Source organism: Pogona vitticeps, chromosome 4 (genome assembly GCF_051106095.1).
Source record: "Pogona vitticeps strain Pit_001003342236 chromosome 4, PviZW2.1, whole genome shotgun sequence".
Lineage (NCBI taxonomy): Eukaryota > Metazoa > Chordata > Lepidosauria > Squamata > Agamidae > Pogona > Pogona vitticeps.
This window is the reverse complement of record NC_135786.1, coordinates 186,400,236-186,421,074: the sequence shown is the minus strand read 5'-3', so window position 1 is coordinate 186,421,074 and position 20,839 is coordinate 186,400,236. Positions and strand designations below refer to the sequence as shown.

The 20,839-nt window shown below is 44.0% G+C and overlaps 2 protein-coding genes across 8 annotated transcripts in view; both read right to left on the bottom strand.

Annotated features, from left to right (window-relative positions):
* LOC144589116 (uncharacterized) overlaps positions 1 to 20,839 on the bottom strand; it is a 231,996-nt gene that overhangs the window by 162,015 nt on the left and 49,142 nt on the right. The window lies entirely within an intron of this gene.
* CABYR (calcium binding tyrosine phosphorylation regulated) lies at positions 342 to 20,835 on the bottom strand. Of its 7 annotated transcripts, none has more exons than XM_078392624.1 (7): positions 20,690 to 20,764; positions 20,280 to 20,350; positions 18,997 to 19,179; positions 18,739 to 18,792; positions 7,138 to 7,446; positions 3,653 to 3,793; positions 342 to 448 (listed from the first exon to the last, which is right to left on the bottom strand). In XM_078392624.1, exons 3-6 carry the CDS (start codon positions 19,142 to 19,144, stop codon positions 3,660 to 3,662), a joined length of 645 nt encoding a protein of 214 aa, XP_078248750.1. In that variant the 5' UTR covers positions 19,145 to 19,179; positions 20,280 to 20,350; positions 20,690 to 20,764; the 3' UTR covers positions 342 to 448; positions 3,653 to 3,659. The 7 variants fall into 7 exon arrangements, with proteins under 7 accessions (XP_078248750.1, XP_072854961.2, XP_078248749.1 ...); XM_072998860.2 differs by having other exon boundaries at positions 3,653 to 4,297; positions 6,232 to 7,446; positions 20,690 to 20,747; XM_078392623.1 differs by having other exon boundaries at positions 3,653 to 4,297; positions 20,690 to 20,740.

Below are 20,839 nucleotides of genomic sequence, written 5' to 3'. Positions count from 1 at the left end.
TCCCATCATCCCCAGCCAGGAAGGCTGCAATACTGGGTCTTTCAGTTAAGCTTTATTTAAACATTCTTTCTTATAATGGCTGTAACAGGAATATGTTTAAGTAGAATAATTTAATTGCATTAGGATTTTGCTCTCACACTGATTGTGTGTCTCCCAGTATACTCTGCTAAGCCTCGTGTAAGGAGGCAAAAAACTTAGTGGGACTATATTGTCTCCATGGAAAATTAATTTTAAAATTAACATTCAGTCAAAATGGGAGTACTGTACGTCCAGATTTTAGTTCTCCATCACTTCATCACCACTCTTAGAACACTAAAATCATGAGAAGGAAGCTTTAAGGCTCAGATGGCTTGCATTGCTTTATTGCTTGTACAAGTTAATGAATATTTTAATTAAAGATGCAGGTTTCCATTCTGGGGTGAAATGTTGGACAGCACCTCTTCTCAATCTGCAAGGGTGAAAAAAAACTCAATGAATTTAGCATTGGATCACAGGCAGTAAAGCTTATTCCTGATACAGTAACAATACAATAGTATATGCTGTTGCCACTTGCAGAAGAGTATGAGGATCATTTTCTCCTAGTGAAACCATTGGCCTTTAAAGTCCAGTTGCAGCCACACAACAAGTATCTCAGGCATAGAACATTCTTCTTCCAAGGTAGCAAACCTTGGGACTTTACTAAGCAAGTGGCTGAGCATTGGAACTTGAATCAACATAACATATCACATATTGTTCATGTGGTGGTAATAAACTGGAAACCACAATTTGGAAAGAATTTCCCATGCTGCCTCAAAGGCAAGGTGCCAGCCCTAAATTATCTATATGGGTGATACAGCAAATTAAGGCTTGGCACCCAAAAAAGACACTTTAACAATGTAACAGCAAAAGGAGGAAGAAAAAAGTGTGCCCCTAACCAACTGCTTGTTTCTAAACCTCTATGGCAGGAAAGGAGAACTTGTGCTCTTCCCCAAGTTGGTCTACAACATATCTTGCCCCCTGCTGGAGCTGAAAATTCAAATATAAAGACTCCATGAGGACATCAGGTAGCTCAGCCCTGCTCTGCAGCTTAGTCAAAAATGAGCCCCTGTGTGTATATATTTCAATGAAAAAAAAACGTTCATGGAAGTAGTGTACTTGACTGAAATGGTGAAAATGTGGTTCAAAGTAAATATAGGAGAATGGTCAATCCAACTATATTGTCAACAATGTAGATAGGTGAAAGCAAAGTCAGCATCATCTGGTAAATCATATGGCAATTTAAGATTAGTAAGAAATTCTAATGAAAGCAATTGTATGCCCCAACCCCATCCCAAAACAGGTTGATGGGAAAAAAAAAGATTGCTGGGGACCACTATGGATTTGCCTAAGGAAAAAAAATGATTTGAAAACAAATTCTTGAGCTGAACAGGTGCTCAGTCACCCTGGGAGCTTCCAGATGAAGCTTTTAATTTTGCATTGATCCTGCCTCACACAGGGAATTTTATGCAGGCTGCTAAAGATGCCTTCCATTGTGATCCTTCTCCCCCATCCCCAATGCTGCTTTAGTCTTTATTCTTACTAGGGGGGGAAAGCCACAAAGGAAGGGCAGACGGAATAGGTGCACCTTCACTGTACTCTTTCTAGAATCAGTGCCATCAACATAAGACAGAGAAGCGTCTCACCATTTTGCATATGGCTGCACCCCAAAGATCTTAATATCCTATTAAAAACAAACAGCAGCAACTTGTTGCTCAAACCAACCAGAGAAAACCCACTGACTAAATAGTTTCTGCAAAAGTGCTGAATCAGCAGATGATCCAGTGGATCTATTTATAATTGGAGTAGTCACAGGATACCAGCCACAGTGGATATGTAAGCCTAAAATCTGACCATCCAATCTATCCTGAACTAGCACTGACTTTGCAGGATTTCAGGTATGTCCCTGCCACACCTGGAGAATTCAGGGATTGAATTGGGAGCTGCAATCAACATGTATTCTCTGTCATGAAGCTACAGCCGTTATTTTTCAGTCTATGGAACAACCTAGCAGAAACCCAGCACAGTTGATAAATGTGTTCCGCTGTCATGCAAGAATGAATCCAGAATTCACTCCTCCTTGCGACAGCAGCCCTGGATAAAAGTTCTGGTTAGTAATCCGGGAATTCTCCAACTAGTAGGGGAGAGGTGATTTTTTACGAATGTTCCCCTCCAATCACCAAATCCACATCCCATGCTGTTGGGTCCTCAAGCTGCTGGAGTAGATCTTTTAGGGGCCACAAAGGAGGAATTCACCAGAGTCACATTTGTTTATGGAAGACAGCATGGATCCATCTCACTGCTCAGAATCCTAGTTGTTAGCTATACCAATGTAGGCCCAATGGCATGAACTGCAAAAGCACATTGCTGCTGATTGACAGGTCAATGCTTGGCATTCTTTGTTGCACACTAGTTGCATCGGTTGACATGTGATGATGACATACACGAGCATCAACTGCATGCTGCATTTTATGCCACTACATTTACTGTAACATAACTGACTAATATGATGTTGGCCATTGTTGTTAATTCTGATCCAGCTTTCCACCTGGTGCCCTCTGTAGGTACTCATCAACTGCTGGACACGAGTCCCAATGGTTATGTATCAACATTCCATATCCTGCATTTAGTCACAGCCTAACTTCTGAAATGGTGGGACCAAATTAAGCTGTTTGGATGTTCATCATCTTAAAACCAATCATTAAAAGGCTGTCATACAGTAGCTCTAGCACACTGCCTCTGCAAAAAGTAGGCCTGTAGCCTGCAATGACAGCATCTAGCCATAGCAGCTCACTGCCTTTATCTCTAGTCACTCAGGAGAAATACTGTATATGCCCCTTTTATCCCCATGGTAATAGGAATCCCAGTGATTTGGGAGCACTGTGCCTTGAAAACAGTACTCTTGTCATTTGAAATCCTGCCTCAGTTCAGCTAAATCTAATTTTGTCCTCCCTTTTTGGCTACTCTCTTGACACCACTGCAGATGGGAAAAAACAATCCTCACCACATTACGTATATCAGCCTTTCCCAATGTAGTATCCTCCGCTTGTGTTGGAAGATGACTCCCATCATCCCCACAGAGCACTTTCTTGAGGTTAACATTTCAAATGAACAGAGGTAAACTGGGCAGGCTTTTCTGATACAACACTGGCATGGATTAATGAACTGCTAACACTAGTTCTGGCTGAATGATCTGCCTCAAGAATGGAAGAAATCTGCATTTCTTTGAGAATACCAAACCCAAAAACGGTGAGTTTCAGTGTTAGCAAAACAATGTTTACAAAATTTAAAAATACCCAACAACGCTCTTCAGAATACTCTGAAGTAGTTCACCATTCTTTTCTTCTGGGGACATCCTGGGATTGATTGTGTAGCTTGCTCAAAGTCACACAAGCTGGCTCTAGCATAACACAGTATCTGGTTGGACCACATCTCCCCGCTTCCCTTGCCCCTAGGTTATTATTCTGGCTAGGGCTGATAGGACTTACAACACAACAATGGGGCCATGCCTAACCCATCTCTGGTTTAGGTGGCTAAACCTACAAACTGTTAAGTTACTGTTGGCTCCGTCCATATGCAAAACCACTGCATCTCTTGCTACTAAGACCAGAAGCCCTCCGAGATTTCCTCAGCTTACCTTTTTGCTATTCTGTCCTGCGTACTGAGGCAGTCGTAAATGTGATCTCTCCTGCTATGCCATAGCTGCCTGCAAAAGGTGCTTTATCCCCAGCGCCTGAGCCCTTCTTCCCATTCATCACATCTTCCAGTGGTATGGCAACTGAAAGAAAAACTGGAGTTGGAGGCCTGCCGCTATCCTGTGCAGAGTTTGTATTGGGGTTGGCCGTTTTTGGATCTGCGGGCCTAGCGACGGGCACAGGTATGGTGGCGAACCTCCTCACAGTACCAGCAGCATCCGGTTGTGTAAGGACAGCATGGCCAGGGATGGGTTTCCAGTCCTGCTTATTCTGAACAGATGATCCCACTAAAATGAAAGGTGGTGCATTTCCCTTCTTCCCTTCTTCCATCATCACATAAGTTGGAGAGGACACTTGTGGTGGTTGACCTTGTTGTATCATCTGCGGCTGTAGATACTGTGGTTGGTCCTTACCACTAGATATGAATAGGGTTGCCTGGGGAACAGGCACACCAGTTCCAACAGATGGAAGCGGTGGTTGTGGTGGTGGTGGTGACTTACGACCTTGTTGTTTCAAATCAGTTAGACAATAGAGAGTCCACACATTAGAATATGGTGGTGGCTGTCCTGGTTCGCTTGTTGCCATGGCTATAAAATAAAAATTTAAAAGAAAATTTGCTGGCATGAAAGACCATCTACTAGGAGACACGAATTGCAGTCATATGCATATCCTTAAAATACAACATTATGCCGCAAGTGAAAACATGTTACAGAGAGGAGAGAGTTCTTGAAGGCAAAAGATGGGATCTTGGCATGGTTGAAATAGAGGAGTAACAGCAATGCTACTATAGCTTTACTGGAGATTGAAAAGAGGACTCTTCTATGTTCTTGTTTGACTGATTTACAGAGGGTGGATCTAAATTGTGAATTTCGTTGTATGGTATACTGTGTATATACTTACAATGACAATAAATTATATTATTATTATAACTCATTTTTCTTCAGTGTTACTGGCACAGAGTTGCCATGTGCTGGGTGAACTAATTTGTAGGAGGCATTCAATGCACACAAAAGCCTCTTACCACCACAGCTTCAGCAAAAGTTTTTTTTTCTTAGCCTTGTGATAGCCATAGAATCCATAATCTACTGAATCCCTCCAAGTTATCCAGTGCAACAGCTGTTGGAGATAAAATGGCTAACTCTAGCCCTCATGGGCCAGCTTTTTTAAAAGGTTAAAATTAATCCAAAGGGCCAGATTTGAATCTTGGTATGTCGAATCTATCATGTTTTCCCCCTCTTGAGATATTGCAAATTGGCTGTAAAATTTAAGACTTTTTTTTCTTTACAGAAAAAAGTTACAGAAGCGTGGGATGGGGGGGAACGCCCAACAAGGCTTGCTTCTGCCACTGTATCATTGCTCCTTTGGGGCAGCCATGCCAAGTGACCGTGTTCCTCTGCTTCTTCTGCACTCTCTCTCTTATGCAACAGGTTTTCATATCTCCCTTACCTATACCTCTAATGGGAAGTGACTGGCTTTGGGGGAGACTGTGCAGTTCTATAGACCACACCAATAAAAGAAGAAAAGACCTCAGGAGACTTTCTCCAGCTGACAACAGTGGTTTGGTTAACCACTTCTTTCTTAGCTGTGGTAGAGACCATTTTGTGATAGAAAGCCAGGCCTGCGGCTGTAACAGCCTTGTGGCTGCTTAGTGAAAAGTGCTTAATCCACTCCCTGCAGTTCAGCTGGAGAAGATGGGACCTAATGGGACAGCGCAGGCAACCACCACCATTTCGTTTAAATGCAAATACCTATGTTAATACAATGGCGGAGAGTCTGGAGCAGGGTTAGGAACAGGTAGTCCTCCAGACACTACCAGATGGAAACACCCATCAATGCTCACCAGCACAGCCAATGGAAAAGGCTGATGGGTGCTGGAGTTCAACATCATCTGGAGGGCCACCCATTCCCTACCCCTGGTCTACATGCTTGGTTAAAAAAAGGGGGAAAGTCAAGTCACAGTCATCTACATCACTTCTCCCTTAGCTGCCATTAAGCATGTATGCCGTTTTGATTCGAAATGCATAGTTTACTTGTGAGAGAGGCTAACCCATGGCTGAAAGAGATCCATAAACGTGTTACTCATGAATTCTCCTACAGCACAGTGGCTGACTGTAGCTTTGTCCTGCCCGGCTCAATCTGTTTCCAGAAAATAATGCCAGACTTGGGCAGTAAAGCTGGAGCAGACAAGCCGTGCGCATGATTATTGTAGGGGGCTCACTCACAATCAACTACGCACCCAGAAACAAATATCTCACACATGGACATTGCAAGCCAGGCAAGTGCTGTGGGGCCTGTGATTCCCTTTCATTGATCTCAGCGCAGCACCAGCATAGATACTTGCATTTAAATCAGTAAGGTCCCAACCTTCAAGGCACTCTCCTGGCAGAGGCCCTCTTGGTTTCAGCGGGGCTTCTGCCAGGCCAAGTGCGCTTGAGAAGAGGGAGTTTCCATTCCTTACATAGTGACAGTTACTACTATAACACAGAATAGGCAGGTTTCAGAAATATCCCAACTTTCTTACCTGACATAATAAAACCTGGGTCAGCTGATCTCAGTTGCTCTGAAGTGTCCATCCTGTCAGGGTCACATTCTGCATCATCTGCAGATGGATCTAAAATACTAGTTAACTGGCCTGCATTTAGTGAAGCCGTAAGCGGATCTAAGAGACATGCTACCGTGTCTACGAAAGGAATGACTATATGCTGCGGAAACTGCTCTACGTAAGGTGGTGGCAGGGGCTCTCCACCAGCCTCTGGGTCATCATCGCACATGGGTGTGATACGTAAGTCCGACATGATATCAATTTCGCTCGGACAAGGCTCAGCCTGCAATGGATCTTTATCGGGAGGAGGTGGTGGTGCTGGCGGGGGTTCTTCCTGCAAGGGGTCTGAGGAAGCAGGATCGACTAAGTCAGCTGGTGGGAGCTCAGCCTGACTGCCTGAGGTCACTGCTTCCCCGGGAACGGAGGTGTGACTCTGAGTGGCCGACCCAGCCCTGAGAGAGTGGGCAGAAGCTGCAGGTGCTGCTTCTGCTGGGGTGGGTTCTGGTTCCAGTTCTGGCTCTGCTGGGATGGGTTCTGGCTCTGGTTCTGGTTCTGCTGGGGCGGGTTCTGGCTCTGGTTCTGGTTCTGCTTCTGGGGCGGGTTCTGGTTCTGGTTCTGCTTCTGGGGCGGGCTCTGGCTCTGGTTCTGGTTCTGCTTCTGGGGCGGCAGCAGGTTCTGCTTCGAGGACAGATCCTTCTTCTTCAGCAGCTGCTTCTGCTGGGCCAGGTTCAGGGGCCAGGGCAGGGGCTGGCGGCGCAGGCGCCAGTGGCGCAGGTGCTACCGCAGCTCCAATGTCCTCTGAACTGTGGGACATCTTAGGAAGGGTCTGCACAGAGATTGCCACATCCTTCAATTCAGGTTCAGAACCAACCATTTCAATGTTACCTAGCATCTGTGTAGCTAGCTGGGCTGGATCGGCTGGGATATAGGCAAGTCCAGCTCCCTTTTCATCCTCAGCCTTTTGTACAAATTCGTCAACAGTGGATGGATATTGGGTAGTCTTGGTGCTCAGTTCACGTTTAGGTTCTTCGCTTATCTGGTCCTCTTCTGTGTCAGTCGACTTCTCCTTCCGTTTGGGTTCGTCAGAAACCGGGGTCATTGTGTCCAGGTCTGAACGGAATGCATCTCCCACATCCGCCCTTTTGGAACGGGGCACTGGCTGTGCTCCGCCTGCTCCTTCGGCCCATCCTTCCACTGCAGAATAATAATTACAAAATGAGTTAGAAGCAGATCTCCTTAAACCAACAGCAGGCATGCTTTAGTTGTCCAAAGGTCTTGGTCTACTGCCCGCTCAAAGCTTCCCTATACTGGGTGAGATTTCTGGAAGCTGAAGACCCAAGCACTGGAAGGTGCAAAGTTCCAAAGATCAACTCCAATCTGGAAGTTCAACACTCTTTTTCAATGACAGAGTGTCAAGCAACCTGTGGAGCCAAGCAACCATTAAGACAAAAAGGGCCCTGCCCTGCTTCATACTCCCAACTATTCCTAGCCAGTCCGTCCTGCTTACCACAGGGAAAGGGTCAGCACCTCACCTGTTTGCCCTTCTGCTATGTGTTATTTTGCTTGTCTGCCTAGGTGTGTTTATACTCACTTTTAACCCAGCTCCCTTGGCTGCATGCACTGGTGCACACCAAATACAACAGGCACCAGGCACCACTGCAAGCCAATTAGTGAACACAAAACCACAAGAAATAAGGAAATCTGGGGGCCTGTTCATGCATCCAACAGCCATTTAGTGGCCCCTTACAGGCTGAAGGCTAAACATCCAAAAATTGTTCTTTTTTTTTGTTCGTTTGTTTTTTTGTTTTTTGAAGAGTGGTTTGTTTGTGAAGACTTGTCATCAGACAAAATGGACCTTCACATAATCTCATTTTACAATGTGGGATGAGATAGTCATGCCATTTCACCCTATCCATGGCAGGACCATATGCTGCCATTCATGTGGGACCTGATAAGCGAAGCCCCCAATTAAAATAGCAAAAATACCAGGAGAATCGCAACTGAAGAGCTAATATTGGCCAAAACAGTATCCATCTCTTTCCTTTAAGGGTAGTTTCATAGCTCAGCAACAGTACATTTGCCTACAAAAGCTGTCAAGTTCATTTTCTGTCACTATTGGGTACTGCTGGGAAAGATTCATCTGAAATTTTGAAGGGCTTGTGTTGGCTACTGTTAATAATGGCCCCAGCAATGGCCTGACTTAGTATAATGCAGATTTCTGTATTTATTCTGGGACTTGCACAAACCTTTCCACTTCAAATAAGTAAAGTATCATTTTGTGTACTCTCATGGCAGAGTTGGTCAACTGTTGCCTGCCAAATGCTGTCAGACTGAAGCAGGCACCAGCCTAGTCAGCACAGAAAAAGATAACAGGAGCTCTAGCCTATACATATGTGCAGGGATAGAGTTCCTTTATCCTTGCATTGGGAGAAAACTACAGACAAGTCAGCCAGATATCAGTACCAAACAAAACTTCCCAAGAGATTATGAAGAAACCAGTTTGCAATCATCTAGGAAATGGTGCATAAATTACAGGAAACCAGCACATATTCATCAAGAATAAGTGTGAGCAAATATATATATATAATGCATTCTTAAACTACTGTATACAAAAAGGAGCATCACATCTAGAATCCTCCCCCCCCCCCAAAAAAATTTCCACTCTGGATGTTTTGGGCACGCCTGTTGTTTTCACTGAATAATCCCCATGCGTCAAAGTAGGCAGCCCGGTGCTCTCTGGAAGTTCTGGCCAACCATTCTCATAACAGCTGCCCATCGCCCAGTTACAATCCAATATGTCTGGATGGCACTTGATGCTCTAATTACCTCTGCTGCACGGAAATTGCACTGCCACACTGGCATAAATACCGAAGGAGTAAAGGGCAAAAGAGAAAATGAAGTTAGCACTGCTTAACCCCCGCAGTGCCTTCTACCACTTTTTGTGATTGAATTTTCACACTGAAGTGTTAAATTAACATGACCAAGATGCTTTAAGCAGATGCTCCCCAAGATTAAGTGACTCCAGAGAAGGGGAAACAGAACTTGAAAAAGTTACTTTTTTGATTATGTGGTAAGGAATAGTGAGAGCTGTAGTCCAAAAAGTAACTTTTCCAGGCTCTGAAAAGAAGAGAGAAGGTTAAACTCATTGTGACAGAATAAATATATTCACTCTTTTTGAGAACTGCAACTGCAGAATATACTGGACAGATTAATGAAAGATGTGCAGCTGGAAATATCATTTATAGCCAAAAGACATGTTTTTTCAACCAAACAAAACATTAAGTCAAGAGGCCCAGGAGTTTATTGATAAAATGGCTAATGAGCATACACTGACATCAAGTACAGTAAAATGGATTCACTGAAGGATATTGTCTTATTACAGAAAATGGATTTCAATGCATTGAAATCACTGAATTGATTTAGGTGGACTTGTTCTATGTATAATCAAGTCTTGATTGAACCCTATTCATTTCAGGCAGCAACCATATGAATTAAATTTCAGTCACTTTTCAGTACTATGATTTTAAATGATGACCAAGAATGTGAAATTAACAGATACCAGCAGGGGTTCTGAGGCCCTCGTGTGGTGGAAAGAAGCTGCAAACTCAACACACGAGAAACAAGACAATCCAAGAGGAAATGAAGTTTGAGCGGGCTGGGCAGAAAGCATCCAATGGTTGTAGAGAAAAGGGAGAATCTAGTCCAAAGAGCAAGAGATGGGAAATAGAAAGACGCCATATGCTATTGGTAGAGTCTACCTAGTCTTGCTCACCTTAAAATAGTTACAGCTTTCAAACCTTTCAAATAGTGTATTAAAAGGTCCAAGCATATTTTCCATAGACCACGACCGACTTTATATACAGTATATTTTTTAAAAAAGGTTATTCACCCAAGCACTTTCATCTGGACCCAACACCATGTCTTTTAGTCCATTTTGGATAAACAAGTGGGTGGCAGCACAATAACGTGAAACTGCTAAATATACCAATTATTGTAGACTTCATTCCAGTGATGACTTGCTGAATGGGTGTCCACACACAAATTGCATCACAATTATTTTAGAAGTCAGAATGATGTTCATATAATGTGTGATGGTCAAGCAAGTAGGCTTCATCACTATTAGCTTTAAGCTGCTAAATAGCAGCCACATTTCTGCAAGTTACAGCTGTCAGTGTAAAGCAATCAGCAGAAATCTTGGCAGCAAATTGCTCTAGGTTAGAAACTCAGCATAGGCATTAGCTACTGGACAACTCGGGGCACAGCTGCAAATTTCTCTGCTGACTTCTTAGCTTGCTGCAGTAGACCTCAAAGATGGACAGACTGTGTTACAGCAGCATTAACATCACTAAGCGAGGCATTTTGGTTGTGTGGGGGTGTTGCTTGTGTGGGGGTGTTCTGTGCCATCAATTCACGACCAATATACACCGACCCTAATAGAGTATTCAAGGCAAGTGGGATATTTAAGGAGTGTTTTTACAATGTCCATTCCCCCAGTGAACTTCCATGGCCAAGTGCGGATTTGAACCTTGTTCTCCAGAGTCCTAGTCCATCACTCTATCCGCTACACCACACTGGGATTTTGGCAACTATTTATTTTATGTTGCTGTAGCCTAAGGTGGTGTTGACCCAAGATGAGCAGGCAAACTCTGTCCCAAGACTACAGTGTTTACTGCACCATTCCTTGTCTCCCACTCTCTACCTCATTTGCAGATACTACAGTGATGCCTCACTTAGCGATGTTAATCCATGCAGCAAAAATTGCTGCTAAGCGATTTCATCACTAAGCGATTTTAAAAAGCCCATAGAAACGCATTAAAGCGTGTTTAATGCGTTCCTATGGGCTTCAAAATTAACAAGGGAAAATCCTCCATTGCGGCAGCCATTTTCAGTGCCTCTAAAGTGAGGCAAAACAGCAGGCGGCCATTTTGTTTACCCGGCGGCCATTTTGAAACCGGTGATCAGCTGGCCGAAAATGGGGGGTTTGCAATGATCGCTTCCCTGCGAACATCGCAAAGTGAATTTTCCCCATAGGGGCCATTGCAAAGCGATCGCTCTTGCGATGGCAAAAAGTCCATCGCAAAGCAATTTCATTGCTATACGGAAAGGGCTCTTTGATCTCCGTTTGCCTTTTAAAGCTCTTCCCGATCTCCCTTTTCGCTCCTGTAAAAGTGTCTTACAATGTTTGGAAGCCGTTTTAAATTATTGCAATGGTTAGCCCACCTCCTGAAACCTATGCAAACTGATTTTGGTGTTGTTCTGACACTTCGTTAATTTATGGTAATTGTTTGTTTTCCCCCCTCATTGAACTCCATGCATTTCAATGAGGGGGGAAAACAAAAAATTACCATAAATTAACGAAGTGTCAGAACAACACCAAAATCAGTTTGCGTAGGTTTCAGGAGGTGGGCTAACCATTGCAACCATTTAAAACAGCTTCCAAACATTGTAAGACACTTTTACAGGAAGGAAAAAGAGACATCGTTGTGTGAAAATCCCTCATAGGAAACATCGCTGTGTGAGGCGGCAAATTTAACAGAAAAAGGCATCGTTGTGTGAATTCATCGTTGTGTGAGGCACCCGTTGTGCGAGGCACCACTGTATATGGTCACTCACTCGCCTCCTGCCTTAGTCTGTCTCCTAACTCTGTCCTCGTGTATCTAACTAGAGAATGCAGAGAGATAATGGCTCGCTTTTCATTCTATGTGTGCAGGCTGTATGGTAGAGGCAACCCATCTGGAGATAGATTGGGAAATCACCTGATGCCTTTTGTAGGTAGCTGATGGCTTATAAAGAGATGAAATATCTGTCTAAAAGGTTGGGTACGTTGGAGATAAAAAGCAAGAGCTCTTCTGACATCCAAATTCTTGGTTTGAAGAAGTTGACAGAAAAAAATGAAGGAAGGACAATCGGCTGGGAACGATGAAACTAAGAGACAATTTTGGGGAGGAAGGAAATAATAACTTCACCTTATCAGGAAAAAATTGTAGATAAGGGTAGTCATAGCGTAAAGCTGCCAATTCACTAGCTCCTCGAGCTGAGGTGATGGCTACAAGAAAAGCTGTTTTAAAGGTGAGCAGTTCTACGTCAGTTGTAGCTAATGGCTCAAAAGGAGCTTTGGTAAGCTGTTTCAAAACAAGAGTTAGTGATCACTGTGCAGAGGGAGGTCAAGTATTGGGGTAGATATGAGAGAGACCTTTCAGAAAACATTTTGTTGTTAGTTGTTTAAAGACGTTTGCTGCTGGAGAATTTGGAGGTTGGTATGATATTATTGCCAAAAGGTAGACTCTCAAGGATGAGATAGAGAGGTCCTTGGATTTGAGATGTAGGAAGAAGTGGAAAACAGTGGAAAGTGATGGATTGATGAAGGATGATGAGGAAGATTTGGTAAAGGATTTAAATTTCTTCCATTTGTACAGGTAGGCTTTCCTTGTGGATGGTTTTTTTTTTTACATGATGAAGAACATTCATTAACAAGGGAGAATCCTCCATGATGCCAGGTGCAGAACAGGTAAGTCCGGGTGTAGGACTTGGGAGTTGTTCTGTGTGAGAAGGTGTGGCAGGTGGAGAAGATGGTGGATGTCTGATGAGAGACGGTGGAGAACTGGGAACCAAGTGTGTCTTGGCCACCAAGGGGCTATAATGATGGCATTGGTTTTGTCTTGTTGTAGACGGACAACTTTGTGGAGGAGAGGGAATGGCAGAAAAAGGTAGGTAGGAATCTTGGGCCAACGGCCAACAAACGCATCTCTCTGGGAATGTTTTTCTATTCCTGCTTGGGAGCAATACAGTTGGCATTTCTGATTCGCTCGGAAGGCAAAGAGATCAAGAGTCGTTGTGCCCCATTTGCAGCATAGTTGGTGGAATACTGATTGATCTAGTTCCCACTTGTGAGCTTGGGCATCTGTACGGCTGGGTGAGTCTGCTAGGTCGTTGTCTTGACCAGCGATGTGTAAGGCTGTGAGACAGATGTGATGTTGCAGACACCACTCCCAGAGGTCAACTGCTAGGTAGATGAGACCGGGGGAGTGGGTGCCGCCTTGTTTTAGGTTGTAGTACGTCACCATGGTGTTGTCGGTGGCGATCTGTACCATTTTTCCTACAAGAAGGCTTCTGAAAGCCTTGCAGACCTTTATGATGGCTAGTAGCTCCAACTCATTTATGTGGAGCAGTTTTTCTCTGTGAGACCATTTGGCATGGGCTGTGTGAGGGATTTGCAATGAGCCCCCCAGCCGGTGCGACTGGCGTTCGTAGTGACTTGTATTCGCAGGCGAGGTTGTTGGAACGGTCGCCTGATAAAAAGGTTGGTATGGGAATGCCACCATTGAAGTTCAGAGGCCAGTTCTGGAGTGACTCTTAGGAGAGTGTGAGGAGAGTCTGTTAGTGGATCGAATAGGGCCAGAAACCAGGATAGGAGAGATCTCGTTTTGAGACGCACATGTTGTATAATTCACGTCATAGAGGCCATGGTGCCTAGAACTCATTGCACCGTTAAGGCAGGTATCAAGGCATGGGGAGTGAAGCCGCGAAGTAAGGTGAAGAGATTTTGTCTCTTTTCTGCAGGGAGGAATGTGTGAGCTTGTGTGGAGTCCATGAGCACACCTATGTAATGTATAGGCCTTGTAGGTTTTAATGTTGATTTTTGTTCGTTGACTGGGTGAAATGGGTGTCTCATCGAGCTTTGCGACCGGAGTGTGCTACAAGGAGTGAGTCATCAATATATGGAAAGACGAGAATGTTTTGAAGTCTGAGGTAGGCAGCTACCGGCGCCATGCACTTGATGAACACTCTCAGAGCTGTTGCAAGGCCGAATGGGAGTCTTTTGAATTGGTATGCTTGTAATCCAAGTTGGAAATGAAGGAATTTTCTTTGTGCGGGATGTATTGCAATATGAAAGTAAGTATCTCTTAGGTCTGTGATGGTAAACCAGTCTTTTTTTTTTTAAAGTAAGGGAAGAACTGATTATACAGTAACCATGCAGAATTTTGTGGTGATAATGTAGTTGTTTAATAAGTACACCGTGAGGATGTTGAAATAACGAGAAAAACCTGTTTTGATAGATGGGTTGTATAGCATCTTTGTGACGGAGGACTAATGACGTGTTGTCGGAGGAAGTTCGAAGAGGTGGATGTGGTACCAGTTTTTGATGATGGAGAGTACCCAGGAATCTGTGGTGATGGATTCCCATGCAGGTAAGCGTTTCCAGAGGACAGGGTTGGTGGGGTAGGTGGCAATCTTGGTCATAGGAACATCAAACATGGTGTTTGGATTTCCGGTCATTTCGCCTAGTGGCAGCCTGTTGCCAGATTTTGGCTCTTTAGTTTTTGAATTATGATTTTAAGAGGTTTGTCATGGAGGGTCTCGCTAGAACCTCTGGTACGAGTTATAGGGTTGTTTCCATTGATTTTGCTGAGGACGTTGCTGGCAGGAAGGATAAACTCCCCAACGTCTGGCTGCTGAACGTTTCTTTTGTACATTCTCTAGTATATCGTCAGTTTCAGCATGGAAAAGACCTGCTGCATTGAAGAGGAGGTCTTCAATATGTGCCCAAACATCTTTGGCTAAGCTGGCCGTTCTGAGCCAGGAAAAACGGCATAGGGCTACTGAAATGGCCATGGACTCTGCTGTAGCGTCTATGGTGTGGTGGGCGGAAAGCATCTGTTGTTTCGCAATGGAGAGACCTTCTTGTTGGAAAGTTTAAGCTAGTATCTTTTTATCCTCTGGCAGGGATTCAATAAAGGTGGACATGTTGTCCCAGAGGAAGCGTTGGTAAGCTCCCATGGCTCCTTGATAATTAGCGACTTGCATGATGAAGGCTACGGAAGAGTAAAGCCATATACCCATGGAGTCTATTCATCGGCTATCTTTATTTGGTGATATGAGAGATTGTTGGTGTCGAGAACTCGATTGAGAGGCTTAGACAAATATAGAATTTGGAGCTGGTTGTTTTTGGAAGAAAATGGCTACTGGGTCATGGATTCTATAGAGGTTATCAATCCGCTTAAGACATGGTATGGGAGGAAGCTGTTTTTGTTCAGGATCTCTGTGCAGTACTAAGGAGAGATGGCAACATCGATATGTGTACCAGAGTAGTTGTATTTTTAGAGATCAGATCATACAGATGATCGGCTGCTTCTGTCGATAGTCAGTGGATTTGCAGATCAAGGGCTTTAGCCATTCGAATCATAAGTTGTGCATAGGTCTGGAAATCCTCTGCCGGTGAGGGTGGGTTGGTATCAACAATGTCCAATTCTGGAGAGGTAAGTAATACCAATGGAGTCTGTGGCCAAGATCCATGGTCAGAGCCATCGCGGTTGCATATGGAGTCGATGGACTACTGATCAACTTCAGTGTCGAGAGGCTGAGTTTCGTAGTATTGCCGGTTAAGAGTCAGAAAAGATGGAGCGGCATGTCCATGGACATCTGTTGATGTTGAGGATCGTCGACATCGAAATATGGTGGTTGAGCTTCAACGGACCTTGATTGGTAGGGATGGACTTCGGTATCGTAATGGTGCCGGGGTCAATGACTTGGATTTACCTGAGGACAGGAACTGTGTTGATGTAACAGAATGGAACATGTGTCCATGGACCAGGGTGGATATCGAGGATCGTCGATATCAGAGCCTGTGTGTGATGTCAAAGTGGAGGTTGCTGATGCGATGGCATAGCACTAGAATAAAAGGACACTGGCGATGCCAAGCATGAAGAGTGATTTCCATCATTTATTGTAGTAGGAAAGTATTGGGAGGCTGGGGCTGCAAAAGCCTCACGTGTGGATGAAATCTGCTCGATGGTTCGAGGTTTCTTCAATACCAAGTGGGGAAAAGGTTGAGGTATAGGTTACCTCTCGATAATGTGGCTGCTTCGACACCAATGGTTGTCAAGAGGTAAGCTGACTACGACATGGTATTATCGAACCGGGTAAAACACCTGGTTGACTAGTCAATGCAGTTTGTCCAGCAGAGCACTGGTTGGGGCAAATGGCAACCCAATCCATGTGCTGAGCATGGGTTTCAACCACACGCAATGAAGCGAGCGGTCGAGTTTGTTGATGTTGACTGTTCTGGTTAGAGATCAGTGGGTGATCCAAGGGCATCGAATATGGAACTGTGTTGAGCCGTTTGGGATGGGAATCCCTGGGCGATGTAATAACCAAAGGATTGCTAGAAGAAATGGAAAGTTGTGGGCTGGGAGGAGATGTTACTCGGTCAACTATCATTCCATTCTGGAGACAGAACGGGTTGATGGAATTGATGTCTGTCATCATCTGAGGGAGATCCAACCGAAATAGACATTGTTTCGATGATTCAGTAACAGCTTTTCCCATTACAGTGGTGCCTCGCACAACGATTGCTTCATACAATGATGAATTCACACAGCGATGGGCTTTTTTGAGGAATTTCCCCCATCGTTTAACGATGTTCTCTATGGGGGAATTTCACTTAACGATGTCCCTTTTTGCTCATTTAAAAGTGTCTTAAAATGTTTGAAACCTGTTTTAAATGCTTGGATTCCATAGTGCACCTTGTGAAACATGTGCAAACTTAATTTGGTTTTGTTCTGAGTCTTCATTAATTTTTGGTGATTTTTTTATTTTCCCCATTTAAATCAATTGAATGGACAGTTCAATGCATTTAAATAGGGAAAACAAAAAATCACCAAAAATTAAGGACTCAGAACACCACCAAATTAAGTTTGCGTAGGGTTCAGGAGGTGGGCTAACAATTGCAAGCGTTTAAAACCTGTTCCAAACATTGTAAGACACTTAAAAATGAGCGAAAAGGGACATCGGAAAAGACTTCAAAAGCACTGAAGCCAGCTTCAGTGCTTTTGAAGCTCTTCCGTTTTTGCTCATTTAAAAGTGCCTTACAATGTTTGGAACAGGTTTTAAATGCTTGCAATCGTTAGCCCACCTCCTGAACCCTATGCAAACTTAATTTGGTGGTGTTCTGAGTCGTCCTTAATTTTTGGTGATTTTTTGAATTTTCTCTCATTGGAATGCATTGGACGGAAAGTTCAATACATTCCAATGAGAGAAAATTCAAAAAATCACTAAAAATTAAGGACGACTCAGAACAACATCAAATTAAGTTTGCATAGGGTTCAGGAGGTGGGGTAACGATTGCAAGCATTTAAAACCTGTTCCAAACACTGTAAGGCACTTTTACAGGAGCGAAAAAGGACTTCGCAAAGCCATTGAAATATATTGAGTCGGCTTCAATACATTCCAATGGAGGAAACATTGTTTCACTCAACGATGTTTCCTATGGGTTTTTTCACTTAAAGACGGCAATCTGTTCCAATTGGAACGGATTAACCGGTTTTCAATTCATTCCTATGGGAAATGGTGTTTCACAGAACGATGTTTCACACAACATTGATTTTTTTGGAACCAATTAACATCGTTGTGTGAGGCACCACTGTACTTTGGTTTGGGAAGTGGCCCTACAGGGAGGTTGGGCCGTTTGAACTGGTTGTAAGAATTGTTTCCAAAGTTGGAGTTTTAGCCTCAAGAGGTGAGATCGACGAACTCCAGGCTTAAAATTTTTGCAATGGGTACAGGAGGAACTTTGATGTTGTTCTCTCAAACAGAAAAGGCACTTAGCATGTCCATCGGAAAGTGGGATCTTATTATCACGGACAACGCAGTGCTTAAACAGGCCCAAAGAGGCCATGAATAGGAGAAAATAATTTGAGGAGAAAAAGGATGGTTGAAAAGGGGAGGGGTGCTGCGGCCGGAGGCCGAGTGAGGTAGAAAGGGTAAAAAATCTCTGATGATAATGAGTTTAATAGTTTAAAAGAAAAAGACTGATAACAAGAAGGAATCAAGAATAAGCTCTTTCTCTTTTCTCACAGAAGCGGAATTATGAGGCTCTCAATGCGGCAGTTGCAAGAAACTGAAAGGGAAAGCTTGGTGCCAAGATACTTATATGGGTGGGGAGGGGCATATTCTAATGTGTTCATTGCTACCACAGAAGCTTTAGAATCTTCCGATGAGGCTCCATGCAGGCATGAATCACCCAGGGTGTGATTCACAGAGGCCACGAAGAAGAACCCTCTCTTCCTCCACACCATGTCTTCCACTTCAAATCACAATCACAGTGACTTGAGTAGTGTTTTTTCAGGCCCACATTCTTATTTTTCACCATCACCACACACACACAAAAGAAACACAGCTATGTGGCCTGTGAATAAATTCAAAAGCATGACTGGGGTAATACCTTTGCCAGACCTATCATTTTAAAAGTAAGATTTTTAAATCCTCCAACACAGTCTTCAGACTTTTCTGTTTTACTCCACCCCTCCACTCCAACCACTCTAATGTCCAGCTTGCTGAAGAGCCCTGAAGAACTTGAAATCTCACCCTTTCAATGATATTTTATTGGTCCAATAAAGGTATTTCCCAACCCTCATTTTGGATCATCATGGAAATATATAGCACACAGTGCTAACATATAGATATATTGAATTATTGCTCCTTTTATACCTCTTGTGGTATGAAATTCTCTCACCAGATCTTTAATGTCCATATCGGGGTGTTCTAGAAAGAAAAAGCAAGAGAAACTAGTTAAAGTAAACATTCAGAACATCAGATTTTACTAAGATTTGGGATGGTGGTGATTCGCAAATAAACTACATAATGAAGCTAAGGCGCTGATATTGCTACTCCAAATGATCAAAATTGCTCTATGATTCAATATTTTAAAAAAATATTTTTTAAAAAAATTAAATAGCAGAAGCAAACCTTCTCGGAAAAGTATCAATTCTCTGAAATAGACAGCTGCAAACTCAGTGATGTTGGGGGGACTGGCTTTGAGAACAGCCCTGCTCACTCCTTCAAGCAGAGTCTTAAGGCCATACGGAACCACCATCCTGGGCTTTGCAGTTTGCATTGTTGCCCCCTGAAGATGAAACTGCAGTTTCACAACTGGAAGGAAAACAAGCTAGATGAAAGACAATATTATTTCTACAGTACAGTATAGGTGACACTTAACAAAACTGAGGAGCAATCCCAGAGCTTGGGAAAGTAATGTTTTGGAGTAAAATTCCCAGAATCCTCCACCAGCAGAGACAGTTTTCCAACCTCTGGTTCTGCCTATTTCATATGCAGCCTGCAAACAAGGCAGCTACCACAGACTAGTGTCATAGACTGTGTTTTAATATTGTGGCCATTTGTGTAAATACACCTAGAAAAGTATAAATGCCCCATGGTAAACAGCAAACACATTCCTCCTATACTAAATCACAAGATTTAAGAGGTGGATTTGTCTGCAACATGAAAAATCATGTGTGGACAACTATGATCAGACTCTATGTGTTGTTCGACTGCACCTTCCACTGGCCCTGGCCAGCACAGGCCACTGTGAAGGACACTAGTCTGATACCTGGAGTGACCCCCTCTTTCTTGTCTGCTCCTGTATTATAAGGAAACTTCTCAAACAGCCCGTCACTCGCCATGTAAATACATGGAACTATTAAACGGCCACATTAGGACTACCTCAACCATCAGGAAGAGTGAAACAGCTGCCTGGGATATTATATTGATTGACTGATGGTCACATGAAAGAACAAAACGGTTAAGAATTCATTATTGTATTTTCATTGCTGGTGCAAGGGAGAAGTAGGTGCAGGATTTTGTGCCACAAACAACAAGACAATTTAGACTATGGACCAATTGGTACTATGATCCAAACATCTGGGTGGGAGTGAGAACTACCATTTACTGCTTCACTTAGGCAGCAAAAGGTTTGGGTTGACATGCATGACCTCTTCATAAGCAATCAGAAGCAGCTGCAAACTATCATCCGTCCTAGGACATAGTGGGAAGTGGGAGGAGGGAACGGCCCCATTCTCTCTGTCTCTCTCTGTCTGTCTCTCTCTCTCTCTCTCTCTCACTCACACACACACAAACACGGCACATAATCCCAATGGGATATGATTCTCAAGAGCAAACAGTTCCTTCTCTGCCATAAACTCTTAAGGCTTCCCACCCCAACCTCAACCAGGACTATCAAACTTTGGACATACCGTGAGAAGACTCACTGGAAAATACAATAGTGCCAGGGAAAGCAGCAGGGAGTAGGAGAAGAGGAAGACCCCTAGCATGAGAGGAAACGACTCAATGAAAGGACGCCCAGCCTCGCGTTTGCAAGACCTCGGCAGGGCTGCTCCTGACAAGACCTTTTGGACGTCAAAGAGTTTCATAGCGCCACCCTACGTCGGAAACGCTCCGGAGGGACGGCCAACAAGGAACCCCCCACCCGTTGTCCCTTCGAGACGAGATGCTTTCACAGACAACCGCGGCCCCCCACCCCCTGTTCTCTTTGCTTTGCCGCTCCTCTCCTCCCCTCCCTCTTTCCTCCGCCCCCACCCTGATCCTCCCGCAGGAGGACGCCTTCGCTCCCCCTAAACCGCAACCGCTCCGAAGACGCCCCCACCTTTCTTGTTTTTTTAACTATTACACTCGTCGGCAGTAATAACGCTCCCTCCTCGCCCCTTGCCGGAGCCTCCTCTAGAGGTGGAACGGAGCCGGGCATGCCTTTTATATCAAGGCTCGCCTGGTGGGCGGGCCCAGAGCGTGCGCAATT